General features: G+C 32.2%; 1 protein-coding gene across 1 annotated transcript; it reads right to left on the reverse strand.

Annotated features, from left to right (window-relative positions):
- Positions 1–6468: 6468 nt before the first annotated feature.
- LOC106116759 (putative uncharacterized protein DDB_G0285119) lies at positions 6469–14437 on the reverse strand. The gene is made up of 6 exons (XM_013310755.1): positions 14264–14437; positions 10351–10424; positions 9982–10039; positions 7737–9838; positions 7240–7282; positions 6469–6717 (listed from the first exon to the last, which is right to left on the reverse strand). The coding sequence occupies exons 2-5, from the start codon at positions 10362–10364 to the stop codon at positions 7264–7266; spliced, it is 2193 nt and encodes a 730-aa protein (XP_013166209.1). The 5' UTR covers positions 10365–10424; positions 14264–14437; the 3' UTR covers positions 6469–6717; positions 7240–7263.
- Between the last annotated feature and the right edge of the window lie 3785 nt (positions 14438–18222).

An 18222-nucleotide genomic window follows, 5' to 3' on the forward strand; every position in this document is an offset into this window, starting at 1 on the left:
CTTCTTTTCCTTGTATCTATCCTTTACCGATTATTATATGAGTAACCAGCAAATAAAGTCGACTTTTATCAATTTTTGATCAACAATTAATCTATTAGCATCCTAAAGCATATATTTGTTTATCAATTGTACAACTTCGTTTTCGCTGTATTTAAAAAGTCTAGTAACAAATAAAGACTATGTTACCCGGGGATAGTGTAGCCTTCTAATAGCAAAATAATTTCTCTAATTGGATTTAGTAGTTTCAAAGCCTATTCAATAACTAAGCAGATATTTTGGAAATTTATTAAGAAAACCTATAAGTGAAATATAAGTAATGATAAAATTCTTATTCACTTCTTAAAACTAATTGCTTACTGACTATATTTAATATTGTGTTTACATCAAAATTACATACAGCACAGCTTCACGAATCTAAGATTTTCACCCAAGTGTCAGTGACCGTGAAAAACGTGGAGCACTCTGACCTGAGATAGGCGCGCCATCTGTCACAGGTTTAGGAAAACCGCCGAGATTTACTGCTATTACTTTCCATGGTAATAAAATTCTAAGGAATCGTATATTTGAAAATTATTGACTGTAAAAACTATGTTAAAATGTGGAAATAACTTTTTCAATATATCCACAAAATTTTGTCTATTTTTAAACAATGTTTACTGTCTCAACTATCATAATTTGATATAAATGCCAATAATAGCTCACCACAGATAGAAAAACTACTATTTATTTATTTCATAAAACAACTATAGTACCAATAAATTCGATAATCATACCTTAATGGAAGATTATAAAATCATAATGTTCAATTATTAGTCTTTATGCATGTCCATTTGGCGCTCGCTCACTTTATGGTGTCCCATTCGTTATCAAAACAGGTAATAGTGTAGCGGGGCTCGTAATCTCGATGTCCATTGCCTCATGAAATTGTTAATTAACGATATATACGACGTTGGTAAAGGCCGCGGTGGCTTCGTCGTTCGAAATGTTTATATCGCTGGAGAATATTAGATTGACTTTCTTTGTACCATTATTAACAAATAATTTAATCAATCTTTTCAATTGAATTGTAGTACTTACTGCGCTGACGCAGCAACCCGAAGCAGGTCTTGGTCACCGGCAATATTTTGTGTGGCAGACTAACAACTCACCCACGGAAAAAAGCCACTGACTTATGAAACCGACATAGTTCCTTTTGTCGGTGGCCAAGAAACCAATTGTAGTAGATAGCATTTATTTTTTATTACTTTTCTAATTCTGCAAGTAGATACGAGAGAGATATGTTCATATTAAAATCTCACGCGCGATTAACCAACGAGTAAGTGAAAGTTAATATAACGCACGATGACATTTAGTATAATGATTATCTTTTATAAATGGTACATATAACGAAGAACAAACTTCTCATTTAAAAAACTTCAAGATATCTCTCGTTATGTATGATTTATCTTCTTGTTTTGTTTAAAGAAAAAAATATATAACATTATCATAGTGGTTGGAAGTCATACTGTTGAAGAGGAAATTGCATCGCAATGCGGACTTGAGTAGAATTTCTCTTAAAGAAAATATTCGTCCGCAATATTTCGTATTCTGAAGTAACTTTAAAGTGGTGAGAGTTGTGAAAGAAGCGAATAATTTTAGAAACGCAAAACGAGCACAAGTTCACTTGTATAAGAAGTAAATTATTACAAATGAATTCTGTACTATTTCTCACTTCGTTCACATTAAAATGAAGTCATATTTTTACATATTTCGTCCCTCTTATAGGACTTTGTGGAAATTTTGTAACACTCTTAACATTGTAATAAGTTAGTCAATCTTATTCACATAAAAAAGATGGTACCTAAATTGAAATCTACACTAAGAAAACCTCATATATGATGACACTAGCTGTCGCCCGCGACTCCGTCCCCGCGGGATTAAAAAACCTAATTAGTGACCTATGTGTTCTTCAAGTTTATATTCTACATATATGCCAATTTACACGCGAGATCCATGCAACAGTTCTGGAGATACCTTCTAACAAACATCCATCCAAACATTTGTATTTATAATACTAGTAAGATTGACTTATGAAATCTTAGTGCCTTTAATGTAGTTTATAAATTAATTAATAGATAACAAATGAAGGTAATCAATGCTGAGATAGATAAGGAAAGCAAAGGTCATAATGTTCAGTCCGTGACAACGATTGGATCAGGCAGTAACTCTTTAACGAGCGGCGCAGGACAAAAGACTAATCCATTAACTATAATGACGAGGTTACATCAATCCCCTGCTTCACTATCGATTACGAAACTTCGGCATTTTGATGGCCGTCTGCCAGAGGGCACCACATTGTATATCTTACTATCTATAGAAGTTATACTTCTATTTAATATCCTTATATTCCAAATTCAAGCTGTTTTATTATAAACTAGTCAAGTTTATTTTACTTAGCAGTTTCCTAAGTATAATGCAAACTCCATCTAACGTCATTCGATGTATCCTAACAATGTCTACATACACTTGACATAACGTCAGTTTCGATATTTGATGATGATGATAATATTTACTTAGCGTTCGAGATTTTTACAATGATAATTTAATTGACACAAGATTTTTTTACAATTCTTGTCAGTAGTTACTCACAAATATCCCTTGAAATCGATATCGAATCGATGGCAGCACGTAAACAATCGTCTCCAATCGAGAAGTCGATTAACTTGATAGGATCATGTCCCACTTGGGGTAATTAAGTGATGTGCGCTCGTGTGCAGTGTCTATCCGTTATCACAAATGAGTTTCAATCGGGACAATTTAAATTCAAACAAAACCCTTTAAAATACAAGTTTTTATTTACTTTTGTCACAAAGTTATTTTATAAAATAAATGAAATAATAATTTATTGGTAGCCGGAAAAACAATCGCGGGTTCGCAAAATATATTTTAGGCTTTTAACAATTCATTTCATCCTTATTGAAATTATTTGCTTTGTACAAAAACACGATAATTTTTTTAAGCTCAATCACGCGTGCAAGTATCTTTTCGAACTTATACAGAGAACATCAAATATATTAGTTATGTTATAAATACGACTGTTTAGATGGATGTATGGATAAATGGATAGATGGATAGATGTTTGTTTGTTTGAAGGTATATCCAGAACGACTGAACGGATCTCGATGAAAGGTGACATACATACAGAACATAGTCGGGCAACACATAGGATACTAATTATGTTTTTGTTTTTAATAAAGACAGACTATAAACTATAGAAAATAACTTTGACCACATTATAATAATAAAATGAGAAGAAAAACATCATCATAAATTAATATATCAAATAGCTAAATAGATAATTTATATAGTCGTATCTACTCCACATTCAATCCCAGAAAGTTTATCACTATGCCTCAGAAACGTTGAGTAAGCTATATCCGTATTTAGCACCATAATAAAAGTGTTCCACTCAATAACCCTAAAATATATGAACCTGAAGAATTCTATTACTCGGAACATTGCGAATCTATTGCAATAAATTCGCTCGGTTTTCTTAAACCATTCCTGATAGATAGCGCGCAAATCTGACCTTAAGGGACGGAGATGTTTTAGGACTGTAATTTGTAAAAATATTTATTTAGTTAACAATGTTTTATCTATAATTTTTCCATGTTAATTATTGTCTATTTAACAGGAAGGTAACGTTTGTCGCGTGTATGTAAGTGCATTTGAACAAATTTTATCTCTGTTTTTTTCTAAGATGAAAGATTTCGTAGGCAAAAATCCACACGGTTAATGTTAAAACTGATGATACAAACAAGTTAATGAGTCCGCCATCCTAATAATGGTAAAATTCTTTAGATTGGTCTGTTTTATTTTGTTAAATTGGACTATATGTAGATTTGTATGTCATATGTTGCATTTCATTATGACTTCTTACAGACTCAACGGCTAAACTAAATTTGACAAGTGAGATGTCATCCGGGAAAATCTTACAATCGGAACTTTAATTATTTGTGTTCAAATTAAGATATAGTTAAAATAATTAAGAACAGTTCGTAAACTAACAGTAATAGCTAAAAACGAAGCAGACAATTAGGTTCGTCAAGCAAGACAGGAAGTTTAGCGAGGCGTATTTTGTTAAACAAATGTACCGACTAATGAGACACAATACGACATTCGAATTCTCAACCGGAACTAACTACGTGCTAAATTCCTGCTGCAATGCGTTCACATAAATAGTTCTAAATGTATTGTAATATAATGTACATAATATACTCAATCACATATGTATATAATCAGCTTAAAAACCTATACGGATACCTATACAGTTATAACTGTAAAAAACTCTTAGCGCCTTCTATAAAAAATTAGACAATGTTTCAAACATACATTTAAACATACGTGAAACTTTTTATATTGTGACTTAAATGCCCGGCACGGATTGTTGACAAATCATGGCTATTGAAAATACTGTTATGCGTATGAAAGCAAAATGAGTTCTTCACCAATTAATAATTAAATACTTACACCAAAAGTAGGGTAGTGAAACTTAATCACTTTGACGTCCATAATATCCTTCACCGGCGTTCAAAGGGTTAAAACACGTTTTTAACTAATCATTGTCTACTATATTTTTTGAAGTAATATAGTTTTTGATCATTGACGAATATTACATTTCGATGGTGTTAAAGCAAATCACACATAAATTTCAATCATCATCAGCTCACTATACGTCTCCACCGAGGGGCTCGGAGCCTACCCTGAGTTAAGGGTGATTAGGCCATAGTCAACCACGCTGGCCAAGTGCGGGTTGGTTGACTTCACACATATCTTTGAATTTCTTCTCAGATATGTGCAGGTTGCATCACGATGTTTTCCTTAACCGTAAGAATGTCGGATAAAAGTACATATGTAAATCGGAAATCGAAAAACACATTGGTACATGGCGGGATTCGAACCCAGGACCTGCAGATTGCAAGTCAATTGATTGACCCTGAGCCATCGTCGCTCTTATAATTTTAATTAATCCACGAATATAAAATAGAAAACCAAAGTATTATTTGAAAAATCCATTCAAATAAAACATGATACGTTTTGATAAAAATAAATTTATTTAGTATATAACAATATGAGTACATTATACATACGACAGCTTAATCTATACGTAAAATTAATTTTATATTCATATAATAAAATACGATATAATTTAGAAAAAGACCACTCTGACTAGAATGCCACACCCCTTGTCTGTTCAGCGTTGATTCTCGTTAATAGTGGTAACAATTAATAGACATAGATTTCAATTGTTTACGGCCAAAGTCAGTATTCAACCTCAAATTATTTGTGCTTATCAGAGATATGTTTAATCATTTTGGTTGAAACTTAACCGATCGCTATGACAACAGAACAAAACACGAACTATTGTTTTCTGGCTATCAAACAATTTTTAAACACAGTTTTTTACAGATTGATAAAAAAAATTTTTAGGTGCAATCTCGAAGATCGTTTATTGATTTCAGCCGTTATTCCGCATTGTTTACCAGGACTTTTTGATAATCAAAATGCGAACAAATTAGGTTAAAGCCAACAAAATCTTATCAATTTAGAATAATATGTAACCGAAAGTTTATGTTAATTGTACCACGATTAACTAAAATCAACATTATTTCTTGTTAATAATAACACAAATCCAGGATTCAGGAACTGTTACTTTATGTAATCTTGTAATGTTTAGTTTATAACAGCTTGTTAATTAAGGAAAATACTATTTAACTACGATTAATACTTTGTTAATTAACTTAAATTTAAATATTTATTTGTTAAATTAAATGTTAATTTAAATATCATTTATAAATCAAATATATAGAATAATAATTTAATTAGATAAATAATTATAATTTTAGATTTTTTTTACGTTAATTAGATTAATTCTAATAAAAATATACATAATAATTATTAAATTTAAATATAATATTACATTAAAACTTATAACTAAGTTATTCGGGTGATGTACGATGATGTTTCGGGTGATGATATTATAAAAATAGCCAATGTGAAACACTAAAAACTTTGTTTTAAAATATCTGGCATATTAGTTAGTCTTAATATTATTCGTGTTTAAAAATAATAAACTACCTAAAATTCAACTCTCAAGTTAAATAATTTTTTGCTTTCCACATTTAAAAATATTTTTTAATTGTTTTATCCTATTTCTATAAAATGATATATTATATATTTATATAATCTAATCTATATACTTATATAATAATAATTCTTTGGTAAGTTAGCCGTAATGTTATATTCTATGAGGATTAGTAAAATCACAAATAAAGCATTTGTTTTCTCGCCATCGATTTTTATTCGTACTTATAGTTATGTTATTTTTACACTAAATATATAGAGTAGATCTAATACAATATCATAAAAGAATAAAAATACAATATTATCTCACACCCGCGCGATTTTGTTTTTTTTTTATTAATTAGGAAATAAATAAATTAATCTTTTGTGGATATATAAAATGTTCATATGAAAAGTTTAATAATTATTTACTCGTATCATTTAGGTAATAAAGCTAATTAAAAAAAAGTTCATATTTGTTTTTAAAAATCAGTATACATAATATTATTTAAATAAACAAAACCTGGATCTTCCGTGTTGGTCATGGCTTGTAGTAATTTGAATGTTCTCGACTGACGCGGCGAGTCATCTCGACTGATTTTGTGGTAGAGCACTCTGGAAATATTAAATAAACTCTTTTAAATGACAATAATATCATTATTTAAGTCGTAAAAACGATGAAAAAGTTTATTAGTAACAACCTTAATACAATTAAAACGATAGGTGAATTTGGCAGATATTTAAATATTTCGAAATGAAGTCAGAAATAATTTATCTACACGAGAATTATGATTTAAAAATACTTAAATGATCAAACTTAATCAGTTTATTAACTACTCGTTACTCTAGCTTAAACGAAGTTTGAGAAGGTGAAAATTAACAAGAGTTATAAATGTTTTACGAATATTTTAAGATGATGATATAATTAGTAATGTTGAATATAAATATAAAAAATAAAAAAAGCAAATAAAGTCTACAGATCATTTTACACCAAAGTAATTAAAGGTCACATTGAAAATAAAATTATTAAAGTAAACGAAATTAGAGCGTTCGCTGAGCAAAGTGACGCTAAATATAAAGCAAAGGTAAGAATGATTCATCGCAGATTTACAAGCGGTGCAATAAAAAATTGTTTACTTTGGACCAGTGCAAACAGCTCCCTTAGTACCGCCCACCGAAGCTGAAAATGATTATTTGTACGTATAAAACCTACAATATCTTTATTTAAGACTATAAATAAAACATAAAATATAACTTTATGCGACGCATTTGCGCCATTTAAAAACAATAAAATATATAGTCATACGTAGATAAGCAAAAATTGGATAAGCAAAAACCTCTTTAAAGAAGAGTCATTACGACGACCTTCTCAGGCGAGACTCGGGTAGGAGAGAAAACTCTATAAGCAAGAAAAATATCACAGTCCCGCTCTCGCTTATCCAGATTCGACTGTATTCAACAGCTTAAAAAAGTTAACTGCTTTCTTAAACTTGTTGTCTTATGCGGAAAATATTTGGTCAAAGCGACTTAAGAATTCGACCAAAACCCGAAAAAAAGTGAAAGATTAAACTTTAAGAGCTAAAACACTAACTCTATAATTCTAACAAATATGAATAAAGTGTTTATTGTTTTACCTTTTGTTTGCCCCGCCATTACCACTTTCAATCTGAATAGGGATAATTCGCGTCTTTGGCTGACCGTCTTGGCTGAAATGTCGGTTCAATGTCGGGAGTTCGTGTTGTGTAGGTCTGGAGTCGTCATCAATTCGAACCAGCTGTGGTGATAAAACTCTCATAATGCGTTGAGTTGGCTGAGAGTACGGCGCCTGTGCATGACCATTATCAGGATTCTGCTTCATATCAATTACTATTCTTAGTTGCGGCTGCTGGCGATCTCCCTGCTTTGCTTGGTTTCTTGTTTCCGTACTCGATACTTCCATTTGAATAGGTATTATCCTAGCGCCGGTTGTACTACTCGAGTTATCTTTGGGTAAACTTTTACGATTCTCCGATGGACGCGTAGACCAATTTGGCTGAGCCGTTTGCTGATATTTCGGCGGACTTCCTTGTTCCTGCGCTCCCCTTTGCATCTCACTGCTCTTTTTCACCCATTCGGGTTCTTGGTTTACATCTCTTGGTGGCGTTACTAAATCTCTAGTTATACTTCTTCTTGGTTCCAACGGTCTGTTACACCAGGCAGGAGGTGGTGTTTTAGTTTTCTCTTTTTGTGTTTTTACCCACGGGGGCATAGTCTTGGGGCTGTCGGGACAATAAAATACTGGTTCTTGGTTAACATATACAGCTTCTTTTTGTGGAGAACTCTTGTACTCGGGTTGTGAATTTTGTTTTCTTTGATTACCGTAGACAGGAATCGAGATACTGGACTGGTATAAAGGTTGTTCCTGTGAATTTGTTGTCATCGGGTTGGTTCTGTTTAGAGTATTGTCCTGATTCCTCCAGTTTACGTTAGAATTTTCTTGTATTCTATTGTTATTGGCATCTTGGTTCGATACCCATGGTGGAGTATATTGTTGTTGGGAATTAACTTTGTTTTCTTGTTTCCATGGCGGATTGTAACTATTTTCGGCTCTATTGTTATTGGAATCATTAGATTTCCATGGAGGACTGTAAGCTTGTTGTTGATTTGCGGTTTGATTAGTTACATTATTTGACTGATTCTCACTTCCTCGTGGATACCTATTCAAAGTATTTGTCCTCCATGGCGCATAATTAGATTGGTCCACACTTGTATTTTGTTGTACCGGTGGTTGTTGAAAATTGCTACTAACGGGTTCTTGACTTCTTTGACTAACTCTGGGCAGAGTGTGAAAAGCCGGTGGTGTTTGATTAGAATAATTCGGTGAGCTTTGCTGAGTACCAGGTGAAAATGGCCCACGATTACCCTGCTGTGAGAGGGGACTACTTGTTTTGTTTGCAGGAGAATCTCTCTTTTCCGGTTGCCGCCAGTTGTTATTTGGTGTTGGAGAATAGGGAGTACCGTTAGAGAGCGGGGATTGTCCTTCGAAGGGTTGGGGGCTTTTATTAAACTGGGAATCTTGTCTCACTAACATTTCTCTTGTTTGTGGAGAGCCATTCACGTTCGCGGAATTCACTCTCTGATTACGATATTGAGCTTCAGGTCTGTATATAGGACTTTCGGGAGCTTGATTATTTTGGTTGTTGTATGGATAATTCTGCCTCTGCATATTTTGTCCCGGCGGAGAGTAGGTCTGTTGCATTTGCTGCTGAGGGAGCTTAACCGTCAATGGACTTGGGACTTTTTCTACAAACTTCGGTACTGGTCCCATTCGTTGCATTTCCGCTTTCTCAACTTCCCAATGGTACGGACTGTTTGTTTTTCGTAACATGCCTATTGGGTTTTCTGGTATTACTATTTCAGGTCTTTCGCCCAGAGGTACTGGTTTTACAGCCTTTGCGTTGGGCGCTTCTATGATCAATGGTGGCGGTGGTGGTGGTGCAGGTATCTTTGTGGGCGGCGGGGGCGGGGGCGGCGGAGCTGGCCCTCCTTGTGGATTATAGTTTCCACCATTGTTCATGTTTTGTGGGGTATAAACTCTCTCTTGCTCGTCTGAACGCTGCCTTGCTAACCTCCTAGCCATACTCGGGGTACGAATCTGGGACAAGTCGAGACCACCCGGAGTGTAAGTAAATGGCTTTTTGTCTTTTGTCATCATTGCGTTTTGGATACATGCCGGTGGCTCTACGCTGCCCATGGGCTGAAATTAATAACAAAAAAAATGAGATGTTTTTTTACAGAGAACTATAGTATAATTTCAATTAAAGATTTAACAGTACAAAGTAAACATGAAATAAAAAGCAGGACATGTTATTCCATAATGTTAAAATGACATCAACTTACATTAACTTGTGTTTTGCCGTAGTTCGGGATTCTGCCAATGTGTCCGGCCATTCCGTATCTGGAATGAAGCCAATTTATGCGTTATTTTTATGCAAGTCGACAGTATCGACTGCTCTGGACAAATGCAATTATTTATGGAACGATGATTCATTTCTATTTTTCATTGTTTACCATAAAAACGATTATTTTTTCGTTATAATAACTATACTTATTAAAATCTAGTATACTGTAAATATACTGTTTGATCAGTTTTATTATTAAATGAGAATCTCAATTTCTCATCCATCATTGTGATCCAAAATTGTGAAAAAATATAGACAAAAAATACTATAAATAAGTATTTTTTTATGTTAGAATAAATTCTCTCACCCATTTTCAGCCATGTTTGTATATTTCCGTATTCCAGTAAATGTTCTCTTCTAAACCGTTGAGATCAGCCTCAACTGTGAAATGAGATCATAGCTACAGTATTCGATTATAAACACACGTTTTTTTCGGGAATCCAACGCAATGTTGTTACATACTCAAGGTCGTATGCATCTCTGAGTTATCATTTGTTTAGAAAAGTGTCTGAGGCTAATACGAATATATAATACTTGTGAACATACTAAGAAATCATTGAAAGTAAAAGAAATATACATCTCAGCAAATGTAGAGACTCGTATTCTCTAAGAAGTATACTACGCAAAGTGAGTATTTAATTTTTGTTCAGATCAAAAACTTTTTTCCTGAATCAATGTCTATCAAATAAGACATTGTTACATGGAAGGACGAAAAATGCTTGACCAAGACCAAGCAATTTTAAAAAATTACTACAATAATAAATCGTTGTCGTTGGGTTGAGTCTCATACGACTTTATCCTGCCATCTTAAATTTGACTTGTCTAGAATTTGTTAGCCACTGACTAACATTTGTTAAGAGCTAAATAATTTCCCAGTTTAATATTGAAATCGTCAGTGGTATGTACCGATAGAATTTTGGCACTCTGACTACAATTATAGGAGATGGCTGGCTGCCAGGTTTAATTTTAAACTCTACCTACGACAGCCCACACTTAGCATACTCCATATTTTTAATTTTAATAAAAAAATAAACGTATTAACTTATAATAATTTTTGGTATAAAGAGAATTTCATCATCAAACATTTTTATAGCTATTTTAATAAACGAAAACGATACCAAGAATTTACTTTTTAACTGAAAATGGCTAATATTTATATTAGAATCATACTCATCTTAGTTAATATGTTAATATAAAATTTCTAAGTTCTATGACGCCTACAAAAAGCAAATGCAAATTGACAAAAAGATTCTTAACTACTTAAAATTATTCGTCTCAGAAGAACTAAAGACACACTTATGATATTAAAACACATTTCTTAAAGAAATCTAAACAAAAAAAACTATTAACACGTTTTGATTGTTAGTTTACTAACAAAAATCAGCGATAACATAATAAGATTTATCATAACTATAATTATTATTAATTAGTTACTACACTGTAATTAAGTTAACCGTCAAATCTTTCACCATAATGTAAACAAGCTGCGCTTTATGGCACGTCTTTATGGAGTCTATTGCTGGAATGAGGACAGAAAATTAGAGCGCGCACTGCGCCTGCGCCAGCGCTGACAGGTGGAGCAATAGGAATGCTTCGAGTATTATAAAAGTTCGGCAAGCTGTACGATGAAATACTTCATTGTTAAGGGTTTAAAAAGATAATATTTATTAATAAAAGAGCATCATTAGGTTCAACTAACTCCGTCGACAATTTAATGAATTAATTGTTTTACCTAATGCAGACTGAAATGAAATTCCTGTTTGTATAAATGCTTAAAAATTCTCTGAACTAAATTTGATCTATAGAAACTCATTCATTATACCAACACCACCAGTTCCTTAAATTAGGTATATACAAAAGCTTTTAATTCACTTTATTGTAACTTCGATTAACGGTAGGATTCTACTGCGGAAATACTGATACGAAAACATATTCCTCAAAAAATTGAATTAATAATAATTTTCATACGGGTGTTTCTTCTTTAATTTCAGTAAAATAGACGCAATATTGTACTTGACCAGTACACCTTGATCCCCAGGTGGAAGCTGTTATCGAGCCGCACGTCTTTGATGATTAATGTGTGTTATGATGCCAAGATTCCGACCTTTCGTACGAACAGCGAATGGACGAGCATTATTCATATTTCCCTAACATAACAACAAAACGAACCACTAACATAATATTTTTACAGGAAACTACGTTGTTAAGAAACTAGAATTTACGGTAATGGATTGGACTAATAAACATTTTTGTTTGGTTTAAATATAAAGTAAAATATAAAATGACTACTGAATAAACTACCCTGTGTGCATAACAGGATTGAAAGTACCAAATCCAAGAGTGAATCCAATCAAATCCAAAAAACTTAAAATAATTAACCGTAGTATGGGAGCGTCGGTGGGTCAGAAGTCATGCACTTGACTTGCAATCTGCAGGTCCTGAGTTCGAATCCCGCCATGTACCAATGTATTTTTTGATTTCTGATTTACATATGTACATTTATCCGACCTTCTTATGGTGAAGGAAAACATTGTGATGCAACCTGCACATATCTGAGAAGAAATTCAAAGATATATGTGAAGTCAACCAACCCGCGCTTTCAAAACGATGAAACGTCTTTTGATTAAATTTGGATTATAAATAAAAATGCTAACTATTAAGTTTATTTGTGATTACTACGCATGTCTTCACTGTCCGTTGTCTCTAGCAGAGCTTTCGATTCTAAATGTGAGCTTTGAGTCAGGAGCTTAATCGTTACTCATGCTCCAAGCTCGCGTCGACACGTGCGTAATACATTACTGTCACAAAACACATACGATACCTTAAAACATAAAACATGTAAACAACTTCGGAACTAAAAGATAAATTATTCCAAATTTTTTGTAACCATACTGGTTGTTATCTCTCTCATATTTCATGGAACAAAATGAGATAGCAATATTTTTCTATAACTTTTCCAACAGTGAAAATTCTCGAGCATAACAAGATCACTTACAGAAAGAAACTATGACTTTATTTTATATTGTGCACTAATATGTTACAATGTTATTCAATTGAAAATAAACAAAAAAACCTATTTCAACTTTCGCATCTAAACAGTATACAATCAGGAAAACAAAATTAAAGATTGCATTATAGTGATGAATAAAAATTATCTTTTCTATGTGCTTTTAGTTTAAGGTAACATTAAAAAATAACATTAAAATTATTTTAATTCAAGAAATTAATACCAATTCTATCTAGGAAAATAACTTTAAATAAGCTTTTCCTCTTATAATTACGTCTGTTACATCAGTCAGACTTTTATATATAACTGGATCTTGTTTATAAATCCACAAAATGCAAGCTATGTATGTTAATAATAAAATTAAAGTAAGTAAATAAATAAATTTTCTCACAATACATTTCTATAATGTGAATAATTTGGAATAGGAATATGCAGAAACTCATCAGCGTAATTTGAAAATAGGCCAATGTCGTTTCGTTTAGATAGTCTACAAGTAACAAGGCCAAGTAAAATATTTCTAATCCTACGTAAGCGGTAATTTTATTTTATTTTCAATGTTCCATTCCAACCTGTAACTTAGTAATATTAAAGGGTACCTAAAACGGAATTTATGTATGAAGTTGTTAGACTTTTTGCTATCTTTAAAAATACGATTGACAGATAATACTAACGCCTAAAAATAATGTAACAAAAGTTAACATGAAAGAAGGTGTACCAACAAGATGGTTTGAGAGTTACCGACCTGTCTTCTTCGTTATAATTTTAACATGAATTTTTCAATTTTTATTCAGCAGAGCAATATTGTTACTTAGCAAGTATTAAAATACTGGAAACTCTATATTAGTAGAAGTTTCAGTTTATTTCAAATAGTTAAAATATTGATTCAATTTAATTAATTGAAATAAATAAGACTACAAAATTAAGATATTTCATAAAAATTATATATGGCATTGCAAGTTTTGCTTCCGTTATTTCTAAGTAACTTGTATGTTACCTTGATATAAAATCAATAGAAAATTTAATAAAGTTAAATTATTATAGACACTACTATACATTTTAATAACTAAATTTAATATGTAATGTATTGTTTTTATTGAAAAAAACCGTTTAAAACTTTGATCTATGAACTTTAATACGCTGAACGCGTGCGTCCGTGCGCAAGAGATTTGACATTTACAAAAAATAATTACCATTACAAAAATCTACAACTTACCTAAAATTAACACTAATATAATCCAATTAAGCACTACACAATAGAAATAAAATAATTATTGTCGTATAAATATAAGGTTATATGTAAACACGTTCGCGCGGGCAATGTGCGGGTGTTGGCGTTTCGTTCGTTCGGATGCGCTGTCGGCGCGCGGCCGGTACAGCGCGCCCGCGGGACGGGAGCCGCAAACAGTAGGGATGATCTAACGCAATATCGACAATTTTTAATAAAAAAAAAATCTGCAGAAATCTTTACTATAGAAAAGAAATGACTTTTAAGATAGTTTAACAAATCCAAAAAATATATCAAGACAAGTTTTTTCTTTTCTCCTCGATTTTTTTCGATGCGAAATATATGTTTGCAGAAACGATCAATTTTTGTTTTCTTGTTATAATAGAAATAAGTAGGCCTTGAAATGGGCATCATTCATGCAAATTAAAATATTAAGGAATGTATATGATATAACGGATAATGGGTGAGCAGCATTGGACTTCATATTTGATCGACTTGACAGGTCGATGGAAAACATTACTTTAGCGGAATTATATATATATATATATATATATATATATATATATATATATATATATATAATATATATATATATATATATATATATATATAGCGAAAAATATCGAACTGAAAGACCATCACTATAAAACATTTCAAACTTTCTATATAGGCTAAGTTGGATGATCGATAAGAAAGTAAGTCAAGTGATAAGTTATCGATAAAGCTGGAAAGCCACAGCGCGGCCCCATTCAATTGGCAAATAGTTTTATTTCGGATTGCGACTCACGGGCAGTCTGGCCTGACGCTTCGCTTTCCAGGGTTCCTTAACTAACAACCTTCGACTGAAAATAAAACGTCGTATTTTCGTCTCATAGACACAACTAATTAGCTATACATTTCTTTTTCATTTTTAAATTTTCACTTGATTCGAATGAGAAATACTTTCAGAAACAATGATATTAAATTTTATCAGAGAAGTTAGAGAAAAGACGCCAGCCTTTCCATACCAGGCATAGATATAGAGGCTGCAGCACCTTATTTCTTAGACTAAAAGTATAGAAGTATTTATCTACCTCTTGATATAGTTCTATCGATCAAGCCATTTGTAAGATTCTTGTTACTGTTAACTCTACCAGAAAAAAATAACAATTCATATTATACCAATACCCTGTACTCCTTAGGTTCGTTCAAAACAAAATTAAGGGTCCCATTTAGAAACTATTATAAACATTACTGTTATTTTGCATAAGAATTTCAATAATGTAAAGTTTATTAAGACAGGAAATAGCGCCCACCTACGTCTAATCGTACTTACGTGTTCTACCGAAGCACGCCAAACCGCAACCGTATTTTTTGATTTATTTTAATTTTATAAATCTAAGTAAAGACAAAGATTACTATAATTAACAACTTAACTAAAAAGAGTTACTATAAGGGACCGATTTTTACCTGCTTGGGTACCACAGCTACCCATATGGCTCTTGTCGCATTTGTAATTTTAAATTGACCCTTAAAATGTACTTCCCTTACCCATTCATACACATAATTCCTTGGTTAATATGCAACTCTTGCATAATAAAACAAAAGAACGTATAAAATACGACAATATATTTTAACGTTTAGAGCGTCATCAAAAAGTAGTATTACGAAGGTCATAAAAACAGATATGACTGATGATACTTACAAAACCCTCAATCCGTTTCATGAAAATAGCATTCGGTGAGCTGCAAAACATAAAGATCGTAAAGAGAAAACATGTAAACAGGGCCGGCCTCGGTTGCTAAAAATATCTAATATTTAGGAATATTTCGGCCCGAACCCCGCCGCTAAGCCGTTATACTGACAATATGAATAAATATTTAAACGATTTTTACAATGCAAATTATTTGGAATAATAATTTTGGAATAAATACGTACATATATAAATTGTATGTGTAATTAATTGTATAAAAATGTACATAATATTCATGAAAATACTATATTTTAGTGGCAAGTTTAGTAATACGTACTTATTCGTGTTATCTTAGTGTTCATAACACAGCGCAAGGGTCTCACACTTAGAAACTTAATTGGCCTATTTCCACGCGGTAAACGAACGAGTGGAGGACTAGGTTACTCTACATTTGTACGTCTTGCTGTAAGTTTCCACTGCCGATACGATTATATTACCTTTGTTTTTCAAAAAGAATGGAAGGAGGAAAAGTCAAGGGTGTCTTTAGAATTTCTTTTAGATCTGTGAACCATTGCCGTATTTCTATCAACTGCTGTTACTATCTGAAATTAAATTTTCAAAATAGTTTATCCTTTATAACATTGTTCTAAAATCTTGCATACTATTAAGTTTACGTTGTTATTTTTTGTTAAATTAAGTTGAAAAAGATAATTAAGTCTCAGGGGTCAGTACGGAAAGTGGTTGTATAGTTTATGCTACTTTTTCATACATTAGAGCGAGTGATTCGCACGGCTGAACTATAAATACACTTATACTCACTCCCGCGCACCCATTCCCGGCACCATTCCAATCCAGCGGGATCACGCGTCGACCAGCTCTATTTTAAGCTCCAGTTTCACGTACACCCACCGTATGACAGTTTCGCGCTAAATCTTCACTCTCAGAACTCTGAGACTAATAAATGTAGCACTTATGTATGTTAAAACATATTTAATATCACATTAACCCAATACTGCAACTATAATTGTGTTTGACGTAATTGGCATATCAAAAATACTTTGGAATTACTAATTGCTGGATGCGCTACGTCTTTTACACATTATTTTTACATAGTTGTATATCATACAGTCAAGACAATAGAGAATAAAAGGTTGCAGGTTCGAAAAATAAAACCAATATTAGAGGAATAACCTTTATATTCATTTCTGTTTCATAGTTTCACTCTTAACTATGCGCTTAAGGCTACATTACACCGTGTGCGGTATCCAACGTCACGTCATTTTGCAGACAACGAAAAACGTAATAAAACTGTTCAGTTTCAATTTTAAGTTCAAATAAAACGATTTTCACTTCCAAAATAGACAATCGGTAGAATTAGTGACAAATTTACATGTATGTTTATTGGTCTCAAGTGTTCAGGTATAAAAAGATGACATCCGGCTCCGAAGGACCAAGCGATAATTTTAATTTAAAAAAAAAGCATATCTTCTTTTCTATTCAAATTTAAGCAGAATACTTTATAGATTTAGCTATTCTATTTTATAGCCATTGATTAAAATTATATTAACATCCCAGATAAATGGAAAAGAGAAGAGATATTTTGGTAGGTGTTTCAGGAACCGGGTGTCTAGGTTTGAAAAATAGACAATAATTTACATCTAGTCACATATAAAAACTACATGTACTCTATTTAATAATTTAATATAGGTTTTTCCAATTTTTAACGTTTCTATATTTTAGACTTGCAAGTGAAGTGTCTTCATACTAGAACATTCAAACAGTAGGGTAGTACTATATTAACGGCGGTAGGTAGAATTTGACAAATATCATTTTCAAACATCAACATTATTAAAAAAAAACTTACCACATACTAATATCATCTAAAAACCCTTTTGATTCCTTTTGATCACTATAAAGAGGTATTTTCGATTAACTTTATTTTTTCTCCAAAATTTAATCAAAGCCATTTTTAAGAAGAATACAATGTCTAAGTACCGATTCAGACGCCATTTTCTTTCACACAAAATAAAATTATATTTTATAAATTGTACTATTTACAACACTTGCACTGTTCGAATATTCAATACATTGGTAACGAAATAAATCAAAAGCTATATTATAAATTGTGATGATTGCAAATCGAATAATAATGAAAAATTATTATTCTTATGAACATTTCAATTTCTACACACGGCATGTGAAATAATTTATACGAACGTGTAAAAATATAACACTACTTTGTCATTCTTCGAAGCTCGTAATGTGGACAAAGCCC

The sequence above is a fragment of the Papilio xuthus genome, unplaced genomic scaffold, assembly GCF_000836235.2.
Source record: "Papilio xuthus unplaced genomic scaffold, Pxut_1.1 DF827714.1, whole genome shotgun sequence".
Taxonomy (NCBI): domain Eukaryota; kingdom Metazoa; phylum Arthropoda; class Insecta; order Lepidoptera; family Papilionidae; genus Papilio; species Papilio xuthus.

What these genes read in the sequence shown, in the direction of transcription:
- LOC106116759 (XM_013310755.1), bottom strand. An exon ending in ACGGCAAAACACAAGTTAAT is followed by an intron (nt 9,839 to 9,981) that starts GTAAGTTGATGT and finishes TATTAATTTCAG; the next exon opens with CCCATGGGCAGCGTAGAGCC.